General features: G+C 40.3%; 1 protein-coding gene across 5 annotated transcripts in view; it reads left to right on the top strand.

Moving 5' to 3' along the window:
- Crebbp (CREB binding protein) overlaps window positions 1-22,849 on the top strand; it is a 132,624-nt gene that overhangs the window by 13,300 nt on the left and 96,475 nt on the right. For all 5 annotated transcript variants that reach the window (XM_006521754.4, XM_006521753.4, XM_006521751.4 and 2 more), the window contains exon 2: window positions 20,525-21,234. In XM_006521754.4, coding sequence (XP_006521817.1) covers window positions 20,525-21,234 — 710 coding nt within the window. The remainder of the gene's footprint in view (window positions 1-20,524; window positions 21,235-22,849) is intronic.

Raw genomic sequence — 22,849 nt, 5'->3', positions numbered from 1 at the left:
TTCCTATTAAACTTACTGTTAGGAAATACATTATCTCTAGTGACATTTCCCCACTATTAAGAATACTTGAATATTATCTATAGTGACCCCCCCCCATGTTTTGTTTCTATTAATCAAAGAGAATGTTTAGTTGAAGCATTGCTAAGAGTAGTGAAACCTCACAGTGAAAACCTTTCTTTTTCCACCTCTATGTGTCCTATATGTTGTTTGGGAATCTCTCAATTTGCCAATCTTTACCTGTGCCTTGTTTTTATAATAGCAACATACACACAAGGTATTTCAATGAATGTTTTGAATCATACAGTCTGTAATACAGAGAATGGTCTCTTTAATGGGGTTGTATAGTTCTCTTGTAATACAATGTGTGTGAGGTGGGTGGGTGTGGCTTGTGTGCCATGCCACTTGTGGAGGTCAGAGGACACGTGGGAGTTTTTTCTTCCTCTATTACATGGTCCCATGGGTTAAACTGGGGTTATCAGGCTTGGCTGCAGGGCCTTTACTTGCTGAGTCATTTGCCAGCCTCCCCTTGCTAACTTTACAGTTAGCATATCCAATGAAACAGCAGAAAATAGGATAACCTATGGAGAAGGCTAGGATAGCATTTAAATAGAACTTAATAGGTTTGCTATTTGATTATGAGTTGAATGATGACAACTCAGGAGGTATAGAAATCTATCAATAAACAGGGTTTGCATTGATAGCTATGGACTATGAAAGCTTGACCCAGTTCTTTTGGATTAAAATATTTGGACTATTTGTCACCTGATTAAAAGTAGACCCTTCTAAGCATGACTCAGAGTTGAAGGAAATGTCAGAGCTTTTTATACTGAAAGCCAACCATGTGTGCTTCGGAGGGAGCCTTGGCTTTGGCTCAGTGGACATGGAAGTTTTGCTCCCAGCTCAGCAGCTCTGTGACTGGGACCAGAGGCTTCACATGTTAGTCTTGGGGAAAAAGGGAGGAGGCAGAGATCTCTAAAAGGGAGCTTCCCTTTGCAGCATTCTACTTTTGCGTAGTTTGATTAGCTTTTTGTGTATTAGGCTGTTATGGAACTTGGCATGTAGCCAGTTGAGGCAGCTTTTATTGTTTAATTAATTGTGGACATTACTTACCCTTGAGGCCAGTGAGGATTGGAATGATTGATACAGGGATGAGGCCCTGACCCAGATCTAAATCCATATTGCTTCTCACTAGGACAATGTGGGAAGTTGCTGTCTTTCCCTGTTTCACTTTCCATGTCATATGGGGTCTAGTGCCGTTTCAGCTCCAGTCTGTAGAGAGAATGAATTGAGAGCTAAGATTCAGAAATCCTACTAAATAAGCAATTGTGTGGTTCACTTTACTTTATCTGTTCTTTATTGGGAAATTGAACTCTAATTAAGTGGAACTGGTTTCTAGTTACAGTTTCAGAGTAAAGGTTTGATATGGGTTAGGACTTACAGAGTAAAAGGAGATCTGAATACAGAGAAATTGTGAAAATTGCCTTTTATAGACAGCAGCATTGGAAGAGAGAGCAATTTGTCGGGTAGGCTTTTTGAGAGGAGTGCCAGTGAGACCTTATTCATCCTTGTTTGTTTCATCCATGAATCTTGAGGGAGCATATCTAGCTCCATAGTATTGTGTGGTTTCCTCTTCCTGCAGACTCTGTGATGGGAAGTTCTTTCATTGGGAGTTATTATTTTTCCATTCTCTTCTATATTTGAGTTATGGAGATGTATGGCCTTTTACTAGGAAAAAATGGCCCACAGTGGACCAGGAATTTTCCTTTTAATTTGTGGGTGTCATTAATTTGTGGGTGGCTTGTAACTCAGTTAACAGCTAATACTGAAAATAAAGCCAAAGGTATGTATAAACTGTAGGGTCCTATACACTAATTGATCAGGTGTTGTATGTAGAGCATGACCGGCCCACAGTTGACCTTTTCACAAAACCTCTGCAGGGACCATGTAGATGATAGGAAGAGAAGTCAGTGTTGTAGTTCTTGTGATGGCCTTCTTGGTGCCAGAAGTATGGGGAAAAGGGTTAATATTGCTCTTGTTCAGATGATGCTGGTGACCTAGAGTCTAAATCAGTGTTGTTCAGTAGGAGTTAAAAGCCCCTGTGTACCATCAAGTACTTGAAATGAGACAAGTCTGATATAAGAACTATTCAATTTTATTAAGTTATGTATTTACTTTTATTTGTTTGAGACAGGGTTTTTAGTAGCCCAGGCTTGCTTCAAACTCACTGAGTAGCTGAGATTTGCCTTGAACTAATGATTCTTTTGCTACCACCTTTTTTTTGGTGGGGGGAGGAGTATTTTATTTATTTACATTTCAAATTATCCCCTCCCCCCTATCCCATTCCCTCCTCCTCCTGCTTCTATGAAGTGCTCCCCTACCCACTCCCCCCACCCCACCCTGGCATTCCCCTACACTGGGGCATCACACCTTCACAGGACCAGGGGCCTCTCCTCCCATTGGTGCCGGACAAGGCCATCCTCTACTGCATATGCAGCTGGGGCTAAGGGTCCCTCCATGTGTACTCTTTGGTTGGTGATTTAGTCCCTGGGAGCTCCAGGGCGGGGCGGGGGGGCGGTGGGGGTCTGGTTGTTTATTGTTGTTCTTCCTATGGGGTTACAACCCCCTTCAGCTCCTTCAGTCCTTTCTCTGACTCCTCCATTGGGGACCCTGTACTCAATCCAGTGGTTGGCTGCAAGCATATGCCTCTATTTGTCAGGCTCTGGCAGAGCCTCTCAGGAGACAGCTATAGGCTGTCAGCAAGCACTTCTTTTGCCACCACTTCTTAAGTACTATGTTTTCATATACTTTTCATTTCATTTAGCCAGGTATAGGCCACCATGCCTGGCTAAATTTTAAAGTTTTGAAAAAAACTTAAGTAAATGGCCTGTGTAACCAGTGACCATTGTTTGCAACAGTGCAGCTCTAAGCTCATTTGCTTCTTGTATTTGTCTAGAGTTATCTTTAATATTATTTAATATTTATGACTTCAAGACAGAAGTATCCTTTTAAAAATGGAGGATACTTTCAGAAATACTCATGGGTTAGACTAATTTTTCAGTGTTATTTACTGGGTTAATAGTTGTTATACTGTGGTGTGGGCCCTGGTTGATTGAGTGATGAGACAGGCCTAGACTCTGCCTTCATGCATGTCCTCATGCTGGGGAAGGCTTATCCCAGGCAGTCTGCTATTACAGCTCCCAGAGTGGGCCACTGAGTCTGTGCAACCCAGATGGGGCAAAACTCGATCCAAAGGGTCTTGTGGGCTGAGAGACCTGAGGATGAAAAGATGGCAGCTGGTTCTTTTCTGGGCATGAGGAACAGCACAAATGTCAAGTGTGAAAGTCTGGAGGTGTAATCTCTTGAACACTTTAATAATAATTTGCAAAAAATAGTTTTGTTCTTGCCTTGTTTACTTGGCCACCCTAATTTAGGAACCTTCAATGGCTTCTGAGACCATGGACACAGATGATAGTCATGCTCTTGGAGTTGGTTTCAGCTCCTCCATTTCATTTTTTTATCCAACAAATATTTTGGTGCTTATTGTGTTTATGTGTGAGGGATGGAGATGGATGCTTGGCTGGGTCATGATGATAACCTTGATGCAAAAGCTGCAGTTCTTGTGTGGTGGAACTGAGGTGAGTGGTATGGCTAGTCAGTTTACCAGTGCCCAGCAGAGCCTTTGTCATCTCTCTACCTCCACCAAAAGGCTTATTTTATTATTTATATGTATGTATGCCTGTCTTGTCCCTCTAGATCACCAGGGCCCACATCATAGTATGACAACTATTTTCCTCAGTGAATTAACCCTAGAAAACTAATATAAGCCATTCATATACAGAAAACTCACTTTAAAACTTCCTTTTTTTTTTTTTTTTTTGAGATAGTTTCCCTGTGTAGTCCTGGCTGTCCTGGAACTCACTCTGTAGACCAGGCTGGCCTCGAACTCAGATTTGTCTGTCTCTACTTATGAAGTGCTGGGATTAAAAGCTTTTTCTTTCTCATTTAGAGCTCTATTGTGTACCCCTAAGCATGTTACATGTGGCTTCTTTATTAAACTACCCTTGTACATGCTGACCTATTGTAAACACACTTTACTGATGAATCTTAGAGGAATTAATTGGAAGTATTAATCTTTCAAGAGTAGGTCTCGTTCTATCTCTTTTTTAAAGATTTATTTTATCTTTAAAAAGACAGATGTTTGTAGGGAGTATGTGCCTGTGAGTGCCAGTGCCTACAGAAGCCAGAGGTTATGGGTTTCCTTGGAGCTACAGTTAGAGGCCACTGTTAGCTACCTAACTTGGGTTCAGGGAAACCTCACTTGGGTCCTTGGTGAGAACAGAATATCGTCTTAATTTTCTGAGCCATTTCTTCAGTTTCCTTTCCCTTTAAAGGTTCATTTTATTTACTTTTATTTGTGTGTGTGTGTGTATGGGTGCCTGAGGAGTCAGAAGAATGTCCCCTGGAGCTTGAGTTACAAGAGGTTGTGAGCTGCCTGAATGTTGGTGCTGGGAACTGAACTTGGGTCTTCTGCAAGAGTTCCAGTACTACTGAACCATCTCTTGAGCCCTCTCAGTCTGTTCTTATTTTAACAGTGAAGTTTTGGTTCTATGCTTAAATAACCATATTTTTTAGTGTTTGCACGGTAAATAGGAAGAACTGAATTTTTAAAAAATTTCATATCTCAGGTTTGTTACTGGTATTAAAATGCATGCCATGTAAGCAGATCATACTCACATTCTATATGGTTTTTGGTCTAGAAAAGATCTTAAAACCTTTGGCTTTTGCTACCTACTTTATTAAGTGATAGGTTAGCTGTAGCTTAATAGCCTACACTAAGCAGTAAAAATCAATTTCTTACTTGATTATTTTAAGAATACTTGTTAATCTAAGGTCTTTCAATTAATTTATTTTGAGATTATGAAACACTGAAACTAATCCCGAAGTCTGGTAGGAAAAGGAGCCTTCTCTGAAGTATAGTTGAGCTCCCTGTTTTAGGTGATCTGGAAAGGATTGGTTACTGCAGAAGACAGGAGTGTTTGAAAGTCATTAAATAAAAGGTTAGGATGGAGAACAAAAAAAGAATTAAGACTTTTTAGGGATAAAAGATGTATGATCGTGTGTGCATGGGTTAAGTAGTTTCTAGAAATGTTTTCAGGAAGTTGAACTAGGGATTTCTGAGGCCTCTTTTTTTCATTCTATTTTTTCTAAATGCTTCTTATTTATTTATTTATTTATTTAATATTTTCTTTATTTACATTTCAAATGTTAACCCCTTTCCCGGTTTCCTTCCTTCCTGGAAACACCCTATCACATCCTCCCTCCCCCTGCTTCTATGAGGATGTTCCTCTACCTACCTACCCACTCTCACCTCCTTGCCCTCAATTCTTCTACATTGGGGTATCTGTAGAGTCTTCATAGGACCAAGGACCTCTCCTCCCATTGATGCATGACAAGGCCATCCTCTGCTACATATGCAGCTGGAGCCATGTATACTCTTTTGTTGATGGCTTAGTCCCTGGGAGCTCTGGGGTTCTGGTTGGTTGATATTGTTGTTCTTCCTATGGGGTTACAAATCCCTTCAGTTCTTTCTCTAACTCCTCTATTGGGGACCCTGTGCTCAGTCCACTGGTTGGTTTCGAGCATCCATCTCTGTATTTATAAGGCTCTGGCAGGGCCTCTCAGGAGACAGCCATATCAGGCTCCTTTCAGCATGCACTTCTTGGCATCCACAATAGTGTCTGGGTTTTGTAACTGTGTAGGGGATGAATCTCCAGGTGGGACAGTCTCTGGATGGCCCTTCCTTCAGACTCTGCTCAACACTTTATCGCCATATTTGCTTCTGTGAGTATTTTGTTCTCCTAAGGACCGAGGCACCCACACTCTGGTCTTCCTTCTTATTTGGAGCTTTTGGGCTAGTATCAGTGAGTGCCTACCATGTGTGTTCTTTTGCCATTGGGTTGCCTAACTCAGGATATTTTCTAGTTCTATCCATTTGCCTAAGAATTTCATGAATCCATTGTTTTTAATATCTGAGTAGTATTCCATTGTGTCTTGCCGAAAGCAATCTACAGATTTAATGCAATCCCCATCAAAATTCCAAATCAATTCTTCATAGAGTTAGAAAGAGCCATTTGCAAATTCATTTGGAAAAAAACCCAGGATGTCGAAAACTATTCTCAACAATAAAAGAACTTCTGGGGGAATCACCATCCCTGACCACAAGCTGTATTACAGAGCAATAGTGATTAAAAACTGCATGGTTTTGGTACAGAGATAGGCAGGAAGATCAATGGAATAGAATTGAAGACCCAAAAATGAACCCACACACTTGATCTTTGACAAAGGAGCTAAAACCATCCAGTGGAAAAAAGCATTTTTAACAAATGGTGCTGGTTCAACTGGCAGTCAGCATATAGAAAAATGCAAATCAACCCATTCTTATCTACTTGTACAAAGCTCAAGTCCAAGTGGATCAAGGACCTCCACATAAAACCAGAGACACTGAAACTTATAGAGGAGAAAGTGGGGAAGAGCCTCGAACATATGGACACTTGGGAAACATTCCTGAACAGAACACCAATGGCTTGTGCTGTAAGATCAAGAATCTACAAATGGGACCTCATAAAATTGCAAAGCTTTTGTAAGGCAAAGGATAATGTCAATAAGACAAAACGGCAACCCACAGATTGGGAAAAGATCTTTACCAATCCTACATCCCATAGAGGGCTAATATCCAATATATACAAAGAACTCAAGAAGTTAGAGTCCAGAGAAACAAATGACCCTATTAAAAAATGGGGTACAAAGCTAAACAAAGAACTCTCAACTCAGGAATACGGAATGGCTGAGAAGCACCTAAAGAAATGTTCAACATTGTTAGTCATCAGGGAAATGCAAATCAAAACAACCCTGAGATTCCATCTCACATCAGACAGAATGGCTAAGATCAAAAACTCGGGGTGACAGTAGATGCTGGTGAGGATGTGGGGAAAGAGGAACACTCCTCCTTTGCTGGTGGGATTGCAAGCTGGTATAACCACTGTGGAAATCAGTTTGTTGGTTCCTCAGAAAGTTGGACCTGAGGACCCAGCGCTATACCACTCCTCGGCACATACCCAGAAGATGCTCCAAACATGTAATAAGGACACATGCTCCACTATGTTCATAGCAGCCTTCTTTATAATAGCCAAGATCTGGAAAGAACCCAGATGTCCTTCAACAGAGGAATGAATACAGACAATGTGATACATTTACACAATGGAATACTAAATGCTTCTTAAAATAAACCAAAACCAGGGTTTGAAATTTACAAAGTAGTAGAGCACTGACCAGGCAAGTGCAAGGTCCTGAGATTGGTCCACAGCACTGCAAATAGTAGCAGAAAGCATTTAAAGAAAAGGAAGGAAGGAAGGAAGGAAAGAAAGAAAGGGAGAGAGAGAGAAAGGGAGAGAGAGAGAAAGGGGGAGAGAGAGAGAAGGGAGGGAAGAAAGAAAGAAAAGCCCTTTAAAAACATAAGTCCAAATAAAATCATCTTATTTGTTAGTTGATTGATTGGTTCATTGGTTGTGTTCCAGTGGTTTGAGACCAGGGCCTTGTGTATACCAGGAACTCTACTACCTCTGTATATCAAAACACTCATCTTTCTTTGAGAAAAAAATCTCCACAATCACCAGTGAGATGGCTCAGCAGAGGTTCTGGCTGCCAAGTTGAGTTTAATCCCTAAGACCTACAGAGGAGAGAAGCAACTTCTATAAGTTGTCTTCGTACATGCGTACCTCCACACATGTGCCTAAATGCATATACATTCACACACAAAAGTAAAAAGCTATTAAAAAGAAATTCACATATACGCATATTTTTATTTGTAGTTAGGAGATTCTATTAAATGTGGGACAGAGATAAGGTGTGACTGTTTTACCAGTAGCTTTGGTTGTCACTTCCTTTGTTACACTCTCCATCTTTTACAGTCAGTATTAGTGGTTTCTCACTGATGCATTACTGGAAAGAACCAATGTCTGATTTTTTATTTTGTTTTAAATGGTGTCAGAATTCTGGATGTGAGCAATATTTATAGCTCTGTATTTTAGATACAAAATGTTACATGCAGATTGTCATATTTATTTAGAAAAAAGTAATTTCCCCCTTTCCATCCTTTAAAGCCCATGTGAAAACAATATTCAAAGCTAATATTGAATCTATTTTGAGTTTTATCCTCTTATTAGTAAAGTCCAGCTGGAACTGGAGCACCTGGAGCTATTGTTATCATGGGTGCTGAAGCTGACCACTGAGCCTGAGCAGCCTACAGTGAGGAGAGACAGACCACTTTAAAAACACCAGTTTCCATAACTACTTACACTAGTAGTTAACAAGGCTTAGAAGTCAGGAGACAGGTGTGCCTGAATAGTCAGTGCCTGATTCCTTCTCTCTCCTCCCCTTTTCATTCCTGACCAAGGTACCTAAAGAGCTGTCATATCATTTTCTGGTCTGGTGTTTTACTGTTTGAGCTCCCACTGATGGATATTTAGGTATTCCTAATGTTTTTCTTTCACAAATACTGCCCTGTGAAGTTAAATGTGCAAATAAACCCGTTGAATAGGCAGATCCTAGATGTGATTGTTAATTAAAAGGCATGTGCATTTGTAATTTTTTCTCAGGTTTCTTTTTAAATTAAAAAATTACATTTGTTTACTTATTTGTAAGTAAACACAGCAGTACCATCTGTGAAGGTGAGAGGAGAACTCTTGGGACTGGATTCTCTCACTACATGTATCCTGGGTATTGAGCTCAGGTTCTTGCACTTAGTGGCAGGCATCTTTACCCATTGAGCTGTCTTTTCAAAGCTCCCTCGCTCTCTCTGTCTCTGCCTCTGTCTCTCTCTCTTTTTCTCTTTCTTTGTTGTTGGCAGGGTTTCTTTCTGTAGCCCTAGCTATCTTGAAACTCTGGTAGACCAGGCTAGCCTTGAATTTAGAGATCTGTCTGCCTCTGCCTTCTGAGTGCTGGGATTAAAGGCATGTGCAAACATGTCTGGCTTAAAACTAATGTTTTAAAATAACATTTGTTGTGTGTGCATGTGTGTGTTAGATGGGCGTATGGGTGTGTGCATTACCATTTTTTTCTAGTGGCAGTCAGAGAACAGCTTGTAAAATGTCAGTTCTCTTCTTTTACCATGTGGGATCCCAGGCACTAAACTTAGGTTGTCCAGCATGGCAACAAGTGCCTTTAACTGCTAAACTATCTCACTGACCTGCATTTGTAATTCAAATTATTGGATGCGTGTGTGTGTGTGTGTGTGTGTGTGTGTGTGTGTGTGATATGACACGTGTGTGTGTGTGTGATATGACACCTGTGGAGTCAGAGGACAACTTTGGAATTGGTTCTCTCTTTTTCTACTCTCATGAATTCCGTTTTTTCTACTCTCATGAATTCCGGTAGTTTAATTCAGGTTGTCAGATTTGTGTGGCAGGCACCTTTAGTGCCTGAGATACTTTGCTGTTTCTATAATTTCGGTTTAATCAGATTTTCCTCCAGAAGCATGTATGTTAATGAAGTCTTAAAGCTTTAAAAAAACAGCACATATGTGTTCAGTGTAAACATCTCTAAGTGGTCTATTTATATTTGTTGACACAGTTTAGTAGTTAATACATTTTTTTTTCTTTTTAGTTTTTAGACATAGTTTTATTATTTAGTTCAGGCTGTCCTTGAACTTTTGATGATCTTCCTGCTTCAGTCTTTAATGCTGAGGTATTGTAGACATCAGCTAACAACACAGGCTCAATGCTTAGTTAATTCAGCTGACAACTCTCTGTCCTTTTGTGCCTCTTAATTTTTATGTGGAAGAGGGAATTTTTTTTTTTTTTTTTTAAGAGAGACAGACTGGTCTGGAACTTGCAGCAAGCAGCCTTAGCCTCCCATGTGCTGGGATTCCAATCCAAGGTACCACACCTAATAATAGTTTCTTATGTGTTTATTTACTCATTTATTATTGCTGTTATTGTAGTGTTGGGAATTGAACCCAAGGCCTTTCACATTCTATGCAAAGCTTTTTATACCACAGAGATATCTCTGTGTTTAATGCAGTGTTTTTGTTCTTTATGGATTTATTTCCTGTTTTGGACAAGCAGTAGCCCATGTATATTTCTATATTGTGACATCTAAAAAATTTTTTTTGTTTAACATCCAGGATATGTTCTTTGTCCTTCTCTCCTGATTTGATGTTACTGCCTGCTTGTTTTGTAACTCACAGCTATTGGTCTAAAGACTTGGTGTACTGGTGTCTGCTTGCATAAGTGGCTGCAGAGTCTGAGTTAGCCAAGATCTTAGTGTTCACTGCTGCAGGGGTACAGTTGTAGCTGAGCCCACATTCCTTTTTAATCCCCTACCCAGCAATTAGTTGAGCTGTAGCTTGAGCGGGCACCTGGTTCTAGTATTTTCCTGGAGTTTTGAGTCCCTTTCAGCCATGTAGCAGAAAACAACCCCTTCTTTCTATCCTAGTTCCAGACAATCAAGGTAAACTAGTGGGGCCTTCTAGGTCATGTATTATAGTTCTGGTGGCCTGTTTCTGTGACAACTGCTTCCTGTATCATCATCCTTGTATTTATGAAGGTTTGTCTCTATTCTTCAGGGCTAAGGAAGGTACTGAACACACTACATGGAACAAACTTAAGCTGTTTTAGTAGTTTGAATGGCATAAATCTAGAGAATTAATGTAGGAGAATGATAGTTTCTAGGACTTGATGATTTAGGGCATGACAAAGAACATTCAGATAATTTAGTCTTGGGTTAAGTTTTGATTTGTTTTATGACAAGGTCTTGTTAAGTATTCCAGGCTGGCCTTGAATTGAAAATTCTCTTGCCTCCATCTCCCTAAAGACCTGCATTGTGCGGTACCATACTGTGCTTGTTTTGAAAAAACAAAAAAACAAAAAACAAAAAACTTTTTTTAAAGATTTACTTACTTATTTTTATGTATATGAGTATACAGTAGCTGTCTTCAGACACACCAGAAGAGGGTGTCAGATCCATTACAGATGGTTGTGAGCCACCATGTGGTTGCTGGGAATTGAACTCAGGACTCTACAATTGCAGTCAGTGCTCTTACCTGGTGAGCCATCTTTCCAGCTCTGTCTTTGGATTCTTCAAGTGGGAATTTAAATGCTTTCCTCTTATCATAGTGGTCATGACATGTATCTGAGAGAAACAAAATGCTCACATTTGATAATAATCATATAAAATAGATTTTATAAGAATTGTATCAAATATTTTTTTTCTTTTTTTCTTAATATTTATTTTGAGACAGAGTCTTACTCTCTAATGCTGCTACCTTGGGGCTTTCTGTGTAACACTGACTGGCCTTAGCCATGTTGGCAAGCATCAGCCTCCCAGCTGGGATTTTTAGATGTTAATCACTATACCTGACTTGAAAGTGGATTTAACATTTTTTTTTAAACATATTTATCTATTTAGAGTGAGTATACACCATGAAGGTTCTGGGAAGCACATTTAGTTTGTCGGGCTTGGCAGGAAACACTTTTTCCCAGTGAGCCATTTTTGCCAACTCCATAAAAGTGCATTTTAAAAATTAGCTATTTCCTCTGTGATTTATACTATACTTTGTAAGGTTCTATGGTTTTTTTCAGTGATTTCAGTGAATACCTTGCTTGGTTTCCTTCTGTTCACTTGTAGTAGTGTAGTTCATGTGTGTGTGATATAAATACTTTAAGTACTTTTAAGGCAGCTTGTCACCTTAAGAGTGCCTCTGGATGGAGTCTTCATTAGCATGACTTCTCAAACACTACCATAACCTGGCAAGTCATTTCTGCACAGAGGGACTGTCCAGGGCAGGTGTCTTGTTCTCCACTTTAGGGAGGGCTGGGGAAGGAAGCCTCTGTCAACTACAGGGGAGTCAGTCTCTAACAGATTTGTTATCCTGAGGGGAGGGGAGATGAGATAGAACTTTTTACACAGATCACTATTAAGATGAAAAGCTGGGCATAGTGGTATATGCCTTTAATCCCAGCATTTGGGAAGCAGAGATAAAAGACTTAGAGGTCAATCTGGTCTTCATAGTAAGTTCCAGGATATTGTGAGATCCTGTTTCAAGAAACAAACACCCAACCAATAAAGTAAACAAACAAACAAAAAACCCTAAGAACAACCAACCAAACAAGCCAGAATGAATTAAAACATTAGTATTCTGTAGTAATTATATGGTAGCATGTTTGCATAAAAGCCTGAATTACAGAAGATTTTAGAGAGATTTGCTTTAATTATTTCTTGACAGTCACTGAGGAAATAAAAGTTCAGTGTATTTTGGGAACCTGTATAATTGCATGAATAAACTTATACTGGCATAGTTGCCTCTCCCCAACCCCATCCTTGGAGAACTATTCTGTTACTCATTGTATAATTACTAAGGATGTCCAAGGCTAAGTAAGCCTCATTTCTTCCAGAATGGCCACAAGTCATTCAGGCTGAGAATGTCCTTGGCCTTGTTCTGGACAGGTGTGAGTGCTGGGACCTTGACAGTTATGGACTTAAGTTGAACTCAATGATAACTGATGTTTATTAGGTCCCCTCATCTATATCCTGTGGACAGTTTGCCTGTATCCTTCCTCTCATCTTGCTGAGGAAAGTATGATCTGCCCAGGGAGACAGCAGTGATGACTGTTGTTATTTGAACCCAGACCCACTGCCCTTCTCTTTATCCCAGACAGCCTTTCCTGTTTGTGTATAAAGAGTAACATTTTGATAAATATATTGAGAAAGTACAGGATGGTCCCCATGAAAGTATCTACCCAGCTGCCTTTAAATGTGTACTTTCTAGTATGTTTTATCCCAAGCCTTCAAAAAAAAATGTATTAACTTGAGCCAACTGGAGGCCAACTTAGTCTACATAGTCAGGCCATCCAGAGTTCCACAATAAGACACTGTCTCAAACAAACAGAATCCCCAAAATTAAGCCCCGAATTTTCAAATTAACAAAATCATATTTTATCATATGTAACATCAAAGCTTTTATACCCCCCCCCTCTCTGTGTGTGTGTGTGTGTGTGTGTGGTGTGTGTGGTGTGTGTGTGTGTGTGTGTGTGTGTGTGTGTGTGTGTGTGTGTGTGTTAGATTGGCTTAATTGAGCTAATAGACATGCATTACCTCACATTGTACCCAGGAGGAGTGATTTGGGAATTAAAATTTTCATTTTAGTTTTCCAGGGTGGCAGAGTAGAAATGTTCAGCTTTTAAAAGATTTGAGAGGAACACTTTGAGTACTCAATTATAGCACAAGTGAATGTCAAAAAAAAAAAAACCATAGAGGATTCTGAAAAATGAAAAAAAGCATATATTTTTCACCAATACTAGAAAGAAATAAGGAATGGGTGGGAGACAAAATACTCCTAAGAAGGGAATTAGGGGAAATTGGAGTGTAACAAAACAGTCTTGACCTGGAGAGATGGTTCAGCAGTTAGGAACCTTTGTTGCTTTTGTAGAGGACCATAGTTTAGTTCCCAGCATTCACACTGGTTAGCTTATAACGAGTGACATGCAACTCTGTTCTAGGGGATCAATTCCCCCTTTCTTGGCATCGGAAGGCATGTGCACTTGTACATACAATCCTCCCTTCACATTCACATAATTAAAATGGAAAAAAAAAAACAACAACCCAGCATCCATTTTTCTCACTACCATTTTTTCCTTTATGGCTAGCCTTTGTGTCAGCCTCAGGATCCAGGACGCTAAGGTATAGCCATAGAGTGAAGGATTCTAGGACACCAGAACCCCCTGGAACATAAGTGGAAAGGGGAAAATGAGTCAAGCAATGTAACATTCCAAGAGCATTTATTACTTTTGTTTTGTTTTAAAATGTAGTCATGTTAAGATGACTGCTTTATAAGTTTTTCTAGATAAGAACTTGCTAAAATTGGCTTTGTATAATTGATGCACACATGATGTTTATTGAGTGCCTAATACTAACATTTTATGCCAAGGTACTAAGTGGACAGTGGTGAGTTAGACAATAGAACTTCTCAGTACTTTCACTGAGATTGTACTCTCCTGAGTTAAAAAGTGAAATTGGTAGTATTACTTTAGCAACTCATTTGATAAGTCTGTAGAGGGTAAGAGCTCGTTCTTGTGGCCAACAGAGTGTATGAGAAGAGGGCTTGGCATCATGCTTTGAGACAAATGCCAATTCTGTCAGTTCAGAATTTGGGCCTCCAAATGTAATGCAAAAGAAAACAAAAGGTTTTATGATAGTACTGTATTTTTGGCTTTATATTTTTGTTGTGTTTGTGTATGCGTGTATTTTGCATATATATTTGCACATGTTTGTGAAGGCCAGCGGTCCTCTTCTGAAACAGGGGCTTACTTGAGGCTCACTTGAGGCTGGCCGGCCAGCGAGTCTCAGATCTATCTGCCTGTGCTTCCCAGAGCTGGGATGAACAACACTGCACCTTCTGGGTTTTTTGTTTTTTGTTTCCCTTGAGTGCTAGGGTTTGAACTCTGGTCTTCTATGCTTATTCAGCAGGCATTTCATTGACTGAACTATCTCCCAAGCCCTCATTTATATTGATTATTGGATTTTGTTTTTTTGAGTTTTGAGACAGTGTCTCATGTAGCATTGATTGGTCTTGAACTCTTGATTTTCCTCTCCTCACCTTTCAAGTTCTGGAATTATGTATCATGGGCAAGAAAAGAGGGTATTTTAGAAAACCCAAAGAAGGTGTGTTTGTGTGTGATTTGATGGTTGGTGTAGATTTGTAACTGCTGTCAGATATTATTGGCTGCAAACATTGATTCAGCCACTTACCTGCTTTTGGTTGATTGTTTGGGGTTCTGAGAATTTAATTCAGGACCTTGAATATGCTAGAGAAGTGTTCTGCTGCTGAGTTGTAGCTTTCCTCCATTTTATTTTATTATTTTCTAATTTTTTGGTAAATTGCTAAAGCCTTGAGCCCCACCCCCCGAATAGCTTGGGTTACAGTTGTGTATTTTTACACGTGGGTCTTTTTAAGGACAGTCTCGCTGTGTTGGTAGTCTTCTGGATCCTGCCTTCTAAGTGGCCAAGACGCTTGGCCAATCCTAACGGGTGATTCTGTGAAATGAACAGTTTTCTTTTGTCTTAGTATCTGGCAGTAGTTTGTTCATTGTTACTTGATATACTGATGTTTCTCATGGTCTTTTTCTCTTCCTTCACTCTTCCCTTCCCTTCTTCTTACCTTTCCCCCTTCTCCACATCCTTCTCTCCCTCCTTCCCCTCCCCCTTCCCCTTCTTACATTTCTCTTGAGCCAGCCCTGGGTTTGTTCTGGCTCTTCTATACAGAATTTTGCTCTGTAGCCCGGGCTGGTCTGTAACTTGCAGTCCTGTATCAGCCTTGTCAGTGCTGGCAGTATAGATGTGTATGCTGGCTCACAGCTCGGGTAGGTACCATATTGAGTGTTCTCAAGTGATTGATACCTGAGCAAGGTCTACAGACTTGATTTGGGTTTCTGAGCTAGCAGTGAAGTGTCCTTTGTTTATTTTACTTGGCTGTTGCTTTCTGTCTTAAGTCCTTACACGTTCCTCTTTCCACAAATGGACCTCCTTGACTTCACAGTGGTTCAGTAGAAATGAAGAAACTATAGCTCATTTTCTAGTGTATCAGCTTATTTAAAATGATGGGCTTCAAGTTGATAGACAGGAAGCCTCAGCATTGAGAACGTTCTTGTCTCTAGCCATGAAGTGTGACAGGAATGTTGGTATTTGATGTGTGACCTTGACTTCTGCTCAAGGAAAAGGGCCTGGAAGGAGAGAGTCCCTTTATCTTTGCAGCTTCAGCTTTGCATTCTCCCAGGACTTCGGTGATTGTATCTGGATTGGAAATGGTAGCTCTGAGCTGAAATTTAGGGACTTTAGATAGGCTAGATTACTGTCTCTCATCTCACTGTTGGGACACTATAGTGTGCAGAAAGCCTAGGTGTGCCTTGTCCTACAGCTATGTTCTGGCTCACCACCTTCACTTACTTTTGATATTTATTTTAAACTAGAGTATAGGGAAAAGTGGTGAGAAGAGGGATGATAATTTTAAAAGAGCCACACCCTCAGCATATGGGAGGCAAGTCAGCCTGGTCTACATACCTACTTTGTGAGTTCCAAGCCAGTCAGGAGTACATAGTGAGACCCTGTTTGAAAACAAAACAACAATAAAAACAAACAAACAAAAAAACCAAAGCCACACCTAGGACATTTGGTTGCACACATATTCATATGTTAGAACTGGTTGATACGAATGCAGCAATTGCTCAACTCTTGCTGCACTCAAACAGCTGTTGATGTTTGGATTGAAAATAGATGAGACAAGGTGGTGGTGGGTGGTTGTACCCTTTAATCCCAGCATTTAGGAGGCAGAGGCAAGTGGATCTCTGAGTTCTAGGCCAGCCTGGTCTACAGAGTGAGTTCCAGGACAACCAGGGCTACACAGAGAAAAGTGATCAACATAGACAAAATGGGAACAGGCTAGCAAAAACTGAAACCAAAGTAATTATCAGGGAAAATACCATTCACAATAATAATAATGTTTGTGCATTTGTTAAGTAGTAGAATGCTATCTAAATGAAAACTGGTCTGATTGTTGAGTGGTAGAGTGGTAGACAAAAGGTAAAGGTAAAAAATTGTTAGAGTGAATTTGTGTTTAAGGTTTTGTTGTTTTTGTTTGTTTGTTTTGTTTTTGATTGGGCTTGACTATGTAGCCCTGGCTGTTTTGGAACTCACAGAAATCCCTCTTCCCCTGCCTGCCCCTTGGATGTGGGGCATTAAAGGTGTGTATTACTACACCTCTTTGTCTTCAGGGGATTATAAATTAACTCCTATCTGTGGCACAGGATTTTCTAGTCCATCTTTTGTCATTTTGTAACTATTCCATGTGATTGTCTCTTCTTTGTAGATGAGGGTGTTAGAATGAAGAAAAGAAATAGTTTGCACCAAGGACACAGCCAGGTGTTAAGTAGAGACCTGAACTCCTGCATTCAGCTTTTCCATTGCTCACAAGCAGGGGTCCTGACATAGCCCTTATGAATTTACCTCAACATTTTGTTTGGTTTTATTTCCTGTTCCTTGTCTTCATCTCCCTCTTCTAGGAAGAGTGCTTGAGATGCTTACAAGAGTCCATAGAGGGGCTGGTGAGATGGCTCAGTGGGTAAGAACACCCAACTGCTTTTCCGAAGGTCCGAAGTTCAAATCCCAGCAACCACATGGTGGCTCACAACCACCCGTAATGAGATCTGACTCCCTCTTCTGGAGTGTCTGAAGACAGCTACAGTGTACTTACATGTAATCAATCAATCAATCAATCTTTTTAAAAACAAAAACAAAAACCACCAGCCATGGGCAAACCAAGATGTCTAACAGAAGACAGTATGTAAAACCTAAGTATGTTTAATGGTCATCTTTGGGGTATGTGTGTTTAAAAAAAAAAAAAGAGAGAGTCCATAGAAAATTCTTAGGTTGCTGCAACCTTAACATATTTGAATTGTGTTTGCTGGTTCACAGTGTTTGACATGGTTTCCTCATTCCCAGCTCAGGCAGATTGGAAGGAAGAAGGAAATCTGATTTTGCCATAATACTTAACTGGTGGAGGAGAGCTACATTGAAAAAGGGAGATTGAAGAAGTGCTGGCTGGGGCTAGAGTCTAGTGCTGATTAGTCAGGACTGTCTTCTGGGTTGTCTGCCCTTCCAGGATCAGATTCCCTTCTTAAAATTGACCCTGAAGAGGCACCCTGTGTGAAGGAAGTTCTGCAAAACAATCAGGTGGAAAGATAGCTCAGTTAAGAATGGGTACTGCTGTTGGCCAGTGGTAGCACAAGCCTTTAATCCCAGCACTCAAGAGCCAGAGGCAGCTGGCAGACCTCTTGAGTTTACATAGGGCCACACAGTATCTTAAAGAGGCAAAGCCTTAAAAAAAAAATAAAAAAATAAATAAATAAATAGGTGTGCTCTTGCAGAGGGGTTTGGTTCCAAACACCCGTGTTGAGTGGCTTACTCTAGCTCTCCTCTGGTCCCCTCCAATGTATACACCTCACTCCCTGCTACATACACATATTTTAAAATGAAGCTTTTTTTTTTTCACTAAATAGTAAGTATATGTGTGAGAGAGAGAAATGTTATACAGTGGGGAAGTAAAGTCTGGAAGGCAGCACATAAAATATTATCTATAGTAGAAAGGGCTTATTGTGAATTTGACAAATGTGCTGTGACTATGTATGAAAAGATGTTTTTATATACTGAAGTCCTTAGAAAAGGACTTTCTTGTTCACAACTTTTGTTTGTAGTACTGCAAAACCCATCTGCCTGTGTGTATTAGTCAGGGTTCTCTAGAGTCACAGAACTTATGGATAGTCTCTATATAGTAAAGGAATTTATTGATGACTTACAGTCTGCAGTCCAATTCCCGACAATGGTTCAGTAGTAGCTGTGAATGAAAGTCCAAGGATCTAGCAGTTGCTCAGTCCCACACAGCAAGCAGGCAAAAGAGCGACTCCCTTCCAATGTCCTTATATGGTCTCCAGCAGAAGGTATATTGTAGCCCAGATTAAAGGTGTGTGCCACCACACCTTTAATCCCAGATGACCTTGAATTTGGAGATCTCCTTGTCTTCAAGATCTCCCTACCAAGATCCAGGTCAGAAACTTCTATCTCCCAGCCTCCAGATTAGGGTCACTGGTGAGCCTTCCAATTCTGGATTGTAGTTCATTCAAATATAGTCAAGTTGACAACCAGGAGTAGCCACTACACTGTGTGTGCTCCTTCTGTACTTAGTACCTCATTTGATACAATCAGGTGGGAATATACAGCTGTTTGCTAGAACTAGCTTGCCAGACTAGTAGGTTCAGAGAATGTTAGGGGTTACAAAGGGACTTGGCACTTCTGTGGGGAAAGCCTGAAGAAAGTCCGCACAGTTGTGGTTGAGTGTCTGTGTGGAGCTGGAGTATGGTTTCCAGCCAAGAGAGGATACAGAAGGATTACTGATCTACATGGCATCTCTAGCTTGTGTTAATGGAAAATAAAAATAAAATAAAAAAAAAAAAGAGTGTATTTGGAGGTGCTGGCTAAAATAGCTGAATTAAAAGTTCAGGTAAATGGTTTTAACTCTACAAGGTGTATTTTCTCAGAAAAAAAAAAAAAAAAAAAAAAAAGGATATTTGAAGGTAGAAAGTTCCAGGGATAGATAATTCAACAGTCCAGACTTTATCAATTCAGTTGTTAAAAATACTCACTTTGGCTGGGCAGTAGCACTTGAGAGGCAGACACAGGTAGGTCTCTGGGTTAAAGGACAGTCAGGTCTACACAGAAAAACCCTGTCGTTTTTCCTTCCTGTTACAGATAACATTGTGGTAGATGTAGTAGTTTGCACACTTCATTCTTTGCGTTTGCCTGGACAAGTGGCTAGCTGAGGAGCACACTGGAGGTTGGGGAGTGAAGGAGTAGAGAGGTGATGCACGGAAAACTATGCTGTAGATAGGGTTGCCCAGAAGGGAATTGCTTGTATTTTAATTTGTTTGTTGACCAAGAAGACTGCTGTGCTTATTGTATCGCCTTCCTTTGGTGTGGTTGACTGCTTCTATGCCTTGCACGTTTATACAGGGAGTCACTGCACTCTTCATTTTCCTTTGTGATCATTTGTCTCATATAGTGCAAAGTTCTCTAAGGTTTAACTATGTCTTAACCACTTTTTAGTTTCTGCATTTTTATTCATGTATCTTCAACCCTTTGAAAACCACTAATGTCATTTTCTAGTATATTTTTTAAAAGTTTGACTTTCAGATATGCAATTACATAGGTTGAGTTTAACTTTCCCTAATTTGCTATTCATAGAACTACATTAACCTCATGTAGCTCAAGATGGCTTTGAACTCTATGTTTATAATTACCAAGATTGGCTTTCTCCCGTTTTCACTGCCATGTGCTAGGATTACATGTGTGTACCACCCGGCTTAGTATTCTTCAAAGCATCTCAATAGTTCAGTGAATGTTTAAAAACTCATTATTGCACTTTAATTTGTGTATCTTTGTTTTCTCTCATTTCATATTATTTAATTACTGTTTTAGGATGTGATTTTTTAAAATTTATTTATTTATTTGTTTGTTTGTTTGTTTTTTTCGAGACAGGGTTTCTCTGTATAGCCCTGGTTGTCCTGGAACTCACTTTGTAGACCAGGCTGGCCTCGAACTCAGAAATCCGCCTGCCTCTGCCTCCCGAGTGCTGGGATTAAAGGCGTGCGCCACCACGCTCAACTGATTTTTTTTTTTTTTTTAAAACAAAGAGTTGGTCCTTTTCTCATTATTGTTTAATGTTTCCTCTTTCTGAATTTGAAAAAAAAATTTTTTTCTTGTTTTACCTCCCTAAATAGTGTTTCATTACTGGTTTAATACTACTCTTAAGACATGCTAGTAGTCTGTGTGAAATGTTTCCTTAGGTTAAGATTATAACAACATGACAGTTGGAGAGCTGTTACGTTTTCTTAGATTCTCATTTCCATTTCTGCTTAATTTCTAGATTTTGGATCATTGTTTGACTTGGAAAATGACCTTCCTGATGAGCTGATCCCCAATGGAGAATTAAGCCTTTTAAACAGTGGGAACCTTGTTCCAGATGCTGCGTCCAAACATAAACAACTGTCAGAGCTTCTTAGAGGAGGCAGCGGCTCTAGCATCAACCCAGGGATAGGCAATGTGAGTGCCAGCAGCCCTGTGCAACAGGGCCTTGGTGGCCAGGCTCAGGGGCAGCCGAACAGTACAAACATGGCCAGCTTAGGTGCCATGGGCAAGAGCCCTCTGAACCAAGGAGACTCATCAACACCCAACCTGCCCAAACAGGCAGCCAGCACCTCTGGGCCCACTCCCCCTGCCTCCCAAGCACTGAATCCACAAGCACAAAAGCAAGTAGGGCTGGTGACCAGTAGTCCTGCCACATCACAGACTGGACCTGGGATCTGCATGAATGCTAACTTCAACCAGACCCACCCAGGCCTTCTCAATAGTAACTCTGGCCATAGCTTAATGAATCAGGCTCAACAAGGGCAAGCTCAAGTCATGAATGGATCTCTTGGGGCTGCTGGAAGAGGAAGGGGAGCTGGAATGCCCTACCCTGCTCCAGCCATGCAGGGGGCCACAAGCAGTGTGCTGGCGGAGACCTTGACACAGGTTTCCCCACAAATGGCTGGCCATGCTGGACTAAATACAGCACAGGCAGGAGGCATGACCAAGGTAAGTGAGCTGAAGTGCTTGAATGTTTCTTGAATGATGATGGGCATTTACTTTCAAGACACAGGGCAGCATGGGTCTATGTGGCTTCTTATTTTCCCTTCTCTTGAAAGTTTCACATGTCCATGAAAGAAACAGGTTGTTTTGTTTTGTTTTTTTTGAAGTCCTGATCAGATAAATCTCTACCTCTTTTTATCTTTAAAATAAGAATTCTTTCCCCCTGGGGGTGTGTATGTGTGTGAGAATTTGCTTTGAATTCCCATGAAGCCTAGGTTGTCCTCAATTTATAGTCCTCCTGCTGTAACCTCCTGAGTGCTGAGATGACAGGTATAAGCTGTTGATTGCCAAATTTTAACTTCCGAGGAAACTATGTAGAAATGGCACCACATAGTTGAAGCGCAGTTTCTCCTGCTAACCAGCTTTGTAATGCATCAGGGAATCTGGTAAAGGATGCTTCTTTACTCAGCTGCTGAGGTGCATCCTCCTGCCTGCTCTTTTCTTTATATTACTTAGGAATGTGTTCACTGTCACAGTCTCCACTTTAGTCGTAAAGACACTATGTCTAGAGACGGTCAGCTTCTTGCCACTGTTGACAGTGGAGAGGGATTTGTAGAGCTTTGAGTGGAAACATCAGAACAGTGGTTCTCAAAGTGGGGTCCTCGGACCAGCAATACCAGCATCATCTGCGAGCTTATCAGAGGTCGACTCTCTCCGCCGGCTTGCACACTGAAGTTATATTGCCTCCCACTCTGGGACTCTAGGTAGTTCCAGGGCCCTTCTATATGGTCTTCATCTCATGTTCTAGAGAAAGGCCTGGGTTGTAGTTTCAGCTACCAGCCTTGCAACTGTTGTGAATAACAGGATCTGAACTTAGAGAAGAGGGATCGGTAATATCAAGGTAGATGTGAAGTAGCTAAAAAAAAAAAGAAAGAAAGAAAAATAAAAGAAAAAAGATGGAAACTGGAGAGAGAAGGGTACAGAGAAAGGGAACCCAGGCTGATTACTGTTTAAGCAGCAAACCTTGTAGAGGCTTTGTGACCCAAGGTTTCTGAGTGGCAGCCACTGACTATACCTATTCTGTGCAGTGCAACCAACAAATTCCAGGTAGGGCTGTGGATTTGATAAGACCTGAAGAAGGGAAAGGGAGAAATTATGAGAATATAATTTCCTGGAGGGTTGAGGAGAATGTGGTAAAGTCTTGATGCTACCATAGATAGAAGATTTTTTTTTAACTTAAATAAAAGTGAAGTAATTTCCAACATTAAAAGTTCAGTTACCTTTTTTGAAAAGTAGAGGGAGAATGTAGACTTAGATTACAGCTATGCTTGGCAGAAGAATGGTTTGTTATACTTCTATACCCTTTGACAGTTATATTAGAAGGGGATTTTTAATGACCTTATTGCCTCTGGGTAGATCAGTTGCTGAACCCTTTTAATTCATATTCCAAACTAAACAGTTTAAAAAGGATTTTTTTTTGAGAATTGGAATTATGTTTAAAAATATACATAATATCAGTGCAATAGTTGTCAAACTTTTTGGTCCCAGGATTATTTAATAACCTTAAAAATTATTAAGGACCCCACTTGGGTTTTTGAGAAACGGTCTCCTTTTGTAACCC

This window comes from Mus musculus, chromosome 16 (genome assembly GCF_000001635.26).
Source record: "Mus musculus strain C57BL/6J chromosome 16, GRCm38.p6 C57BL/6J".
Classification (NCBI taxonomy): Eukaryota; Metazoa; Chordata; class Mammalia; order Rodentia; family Muridae; genus Mus; species Mus musculus.
The sequence above is the reverse complement of the archived record's forward strand: the minus strand, read 5'-3'. Positions and strand labels throughout refer to the sequence as shown.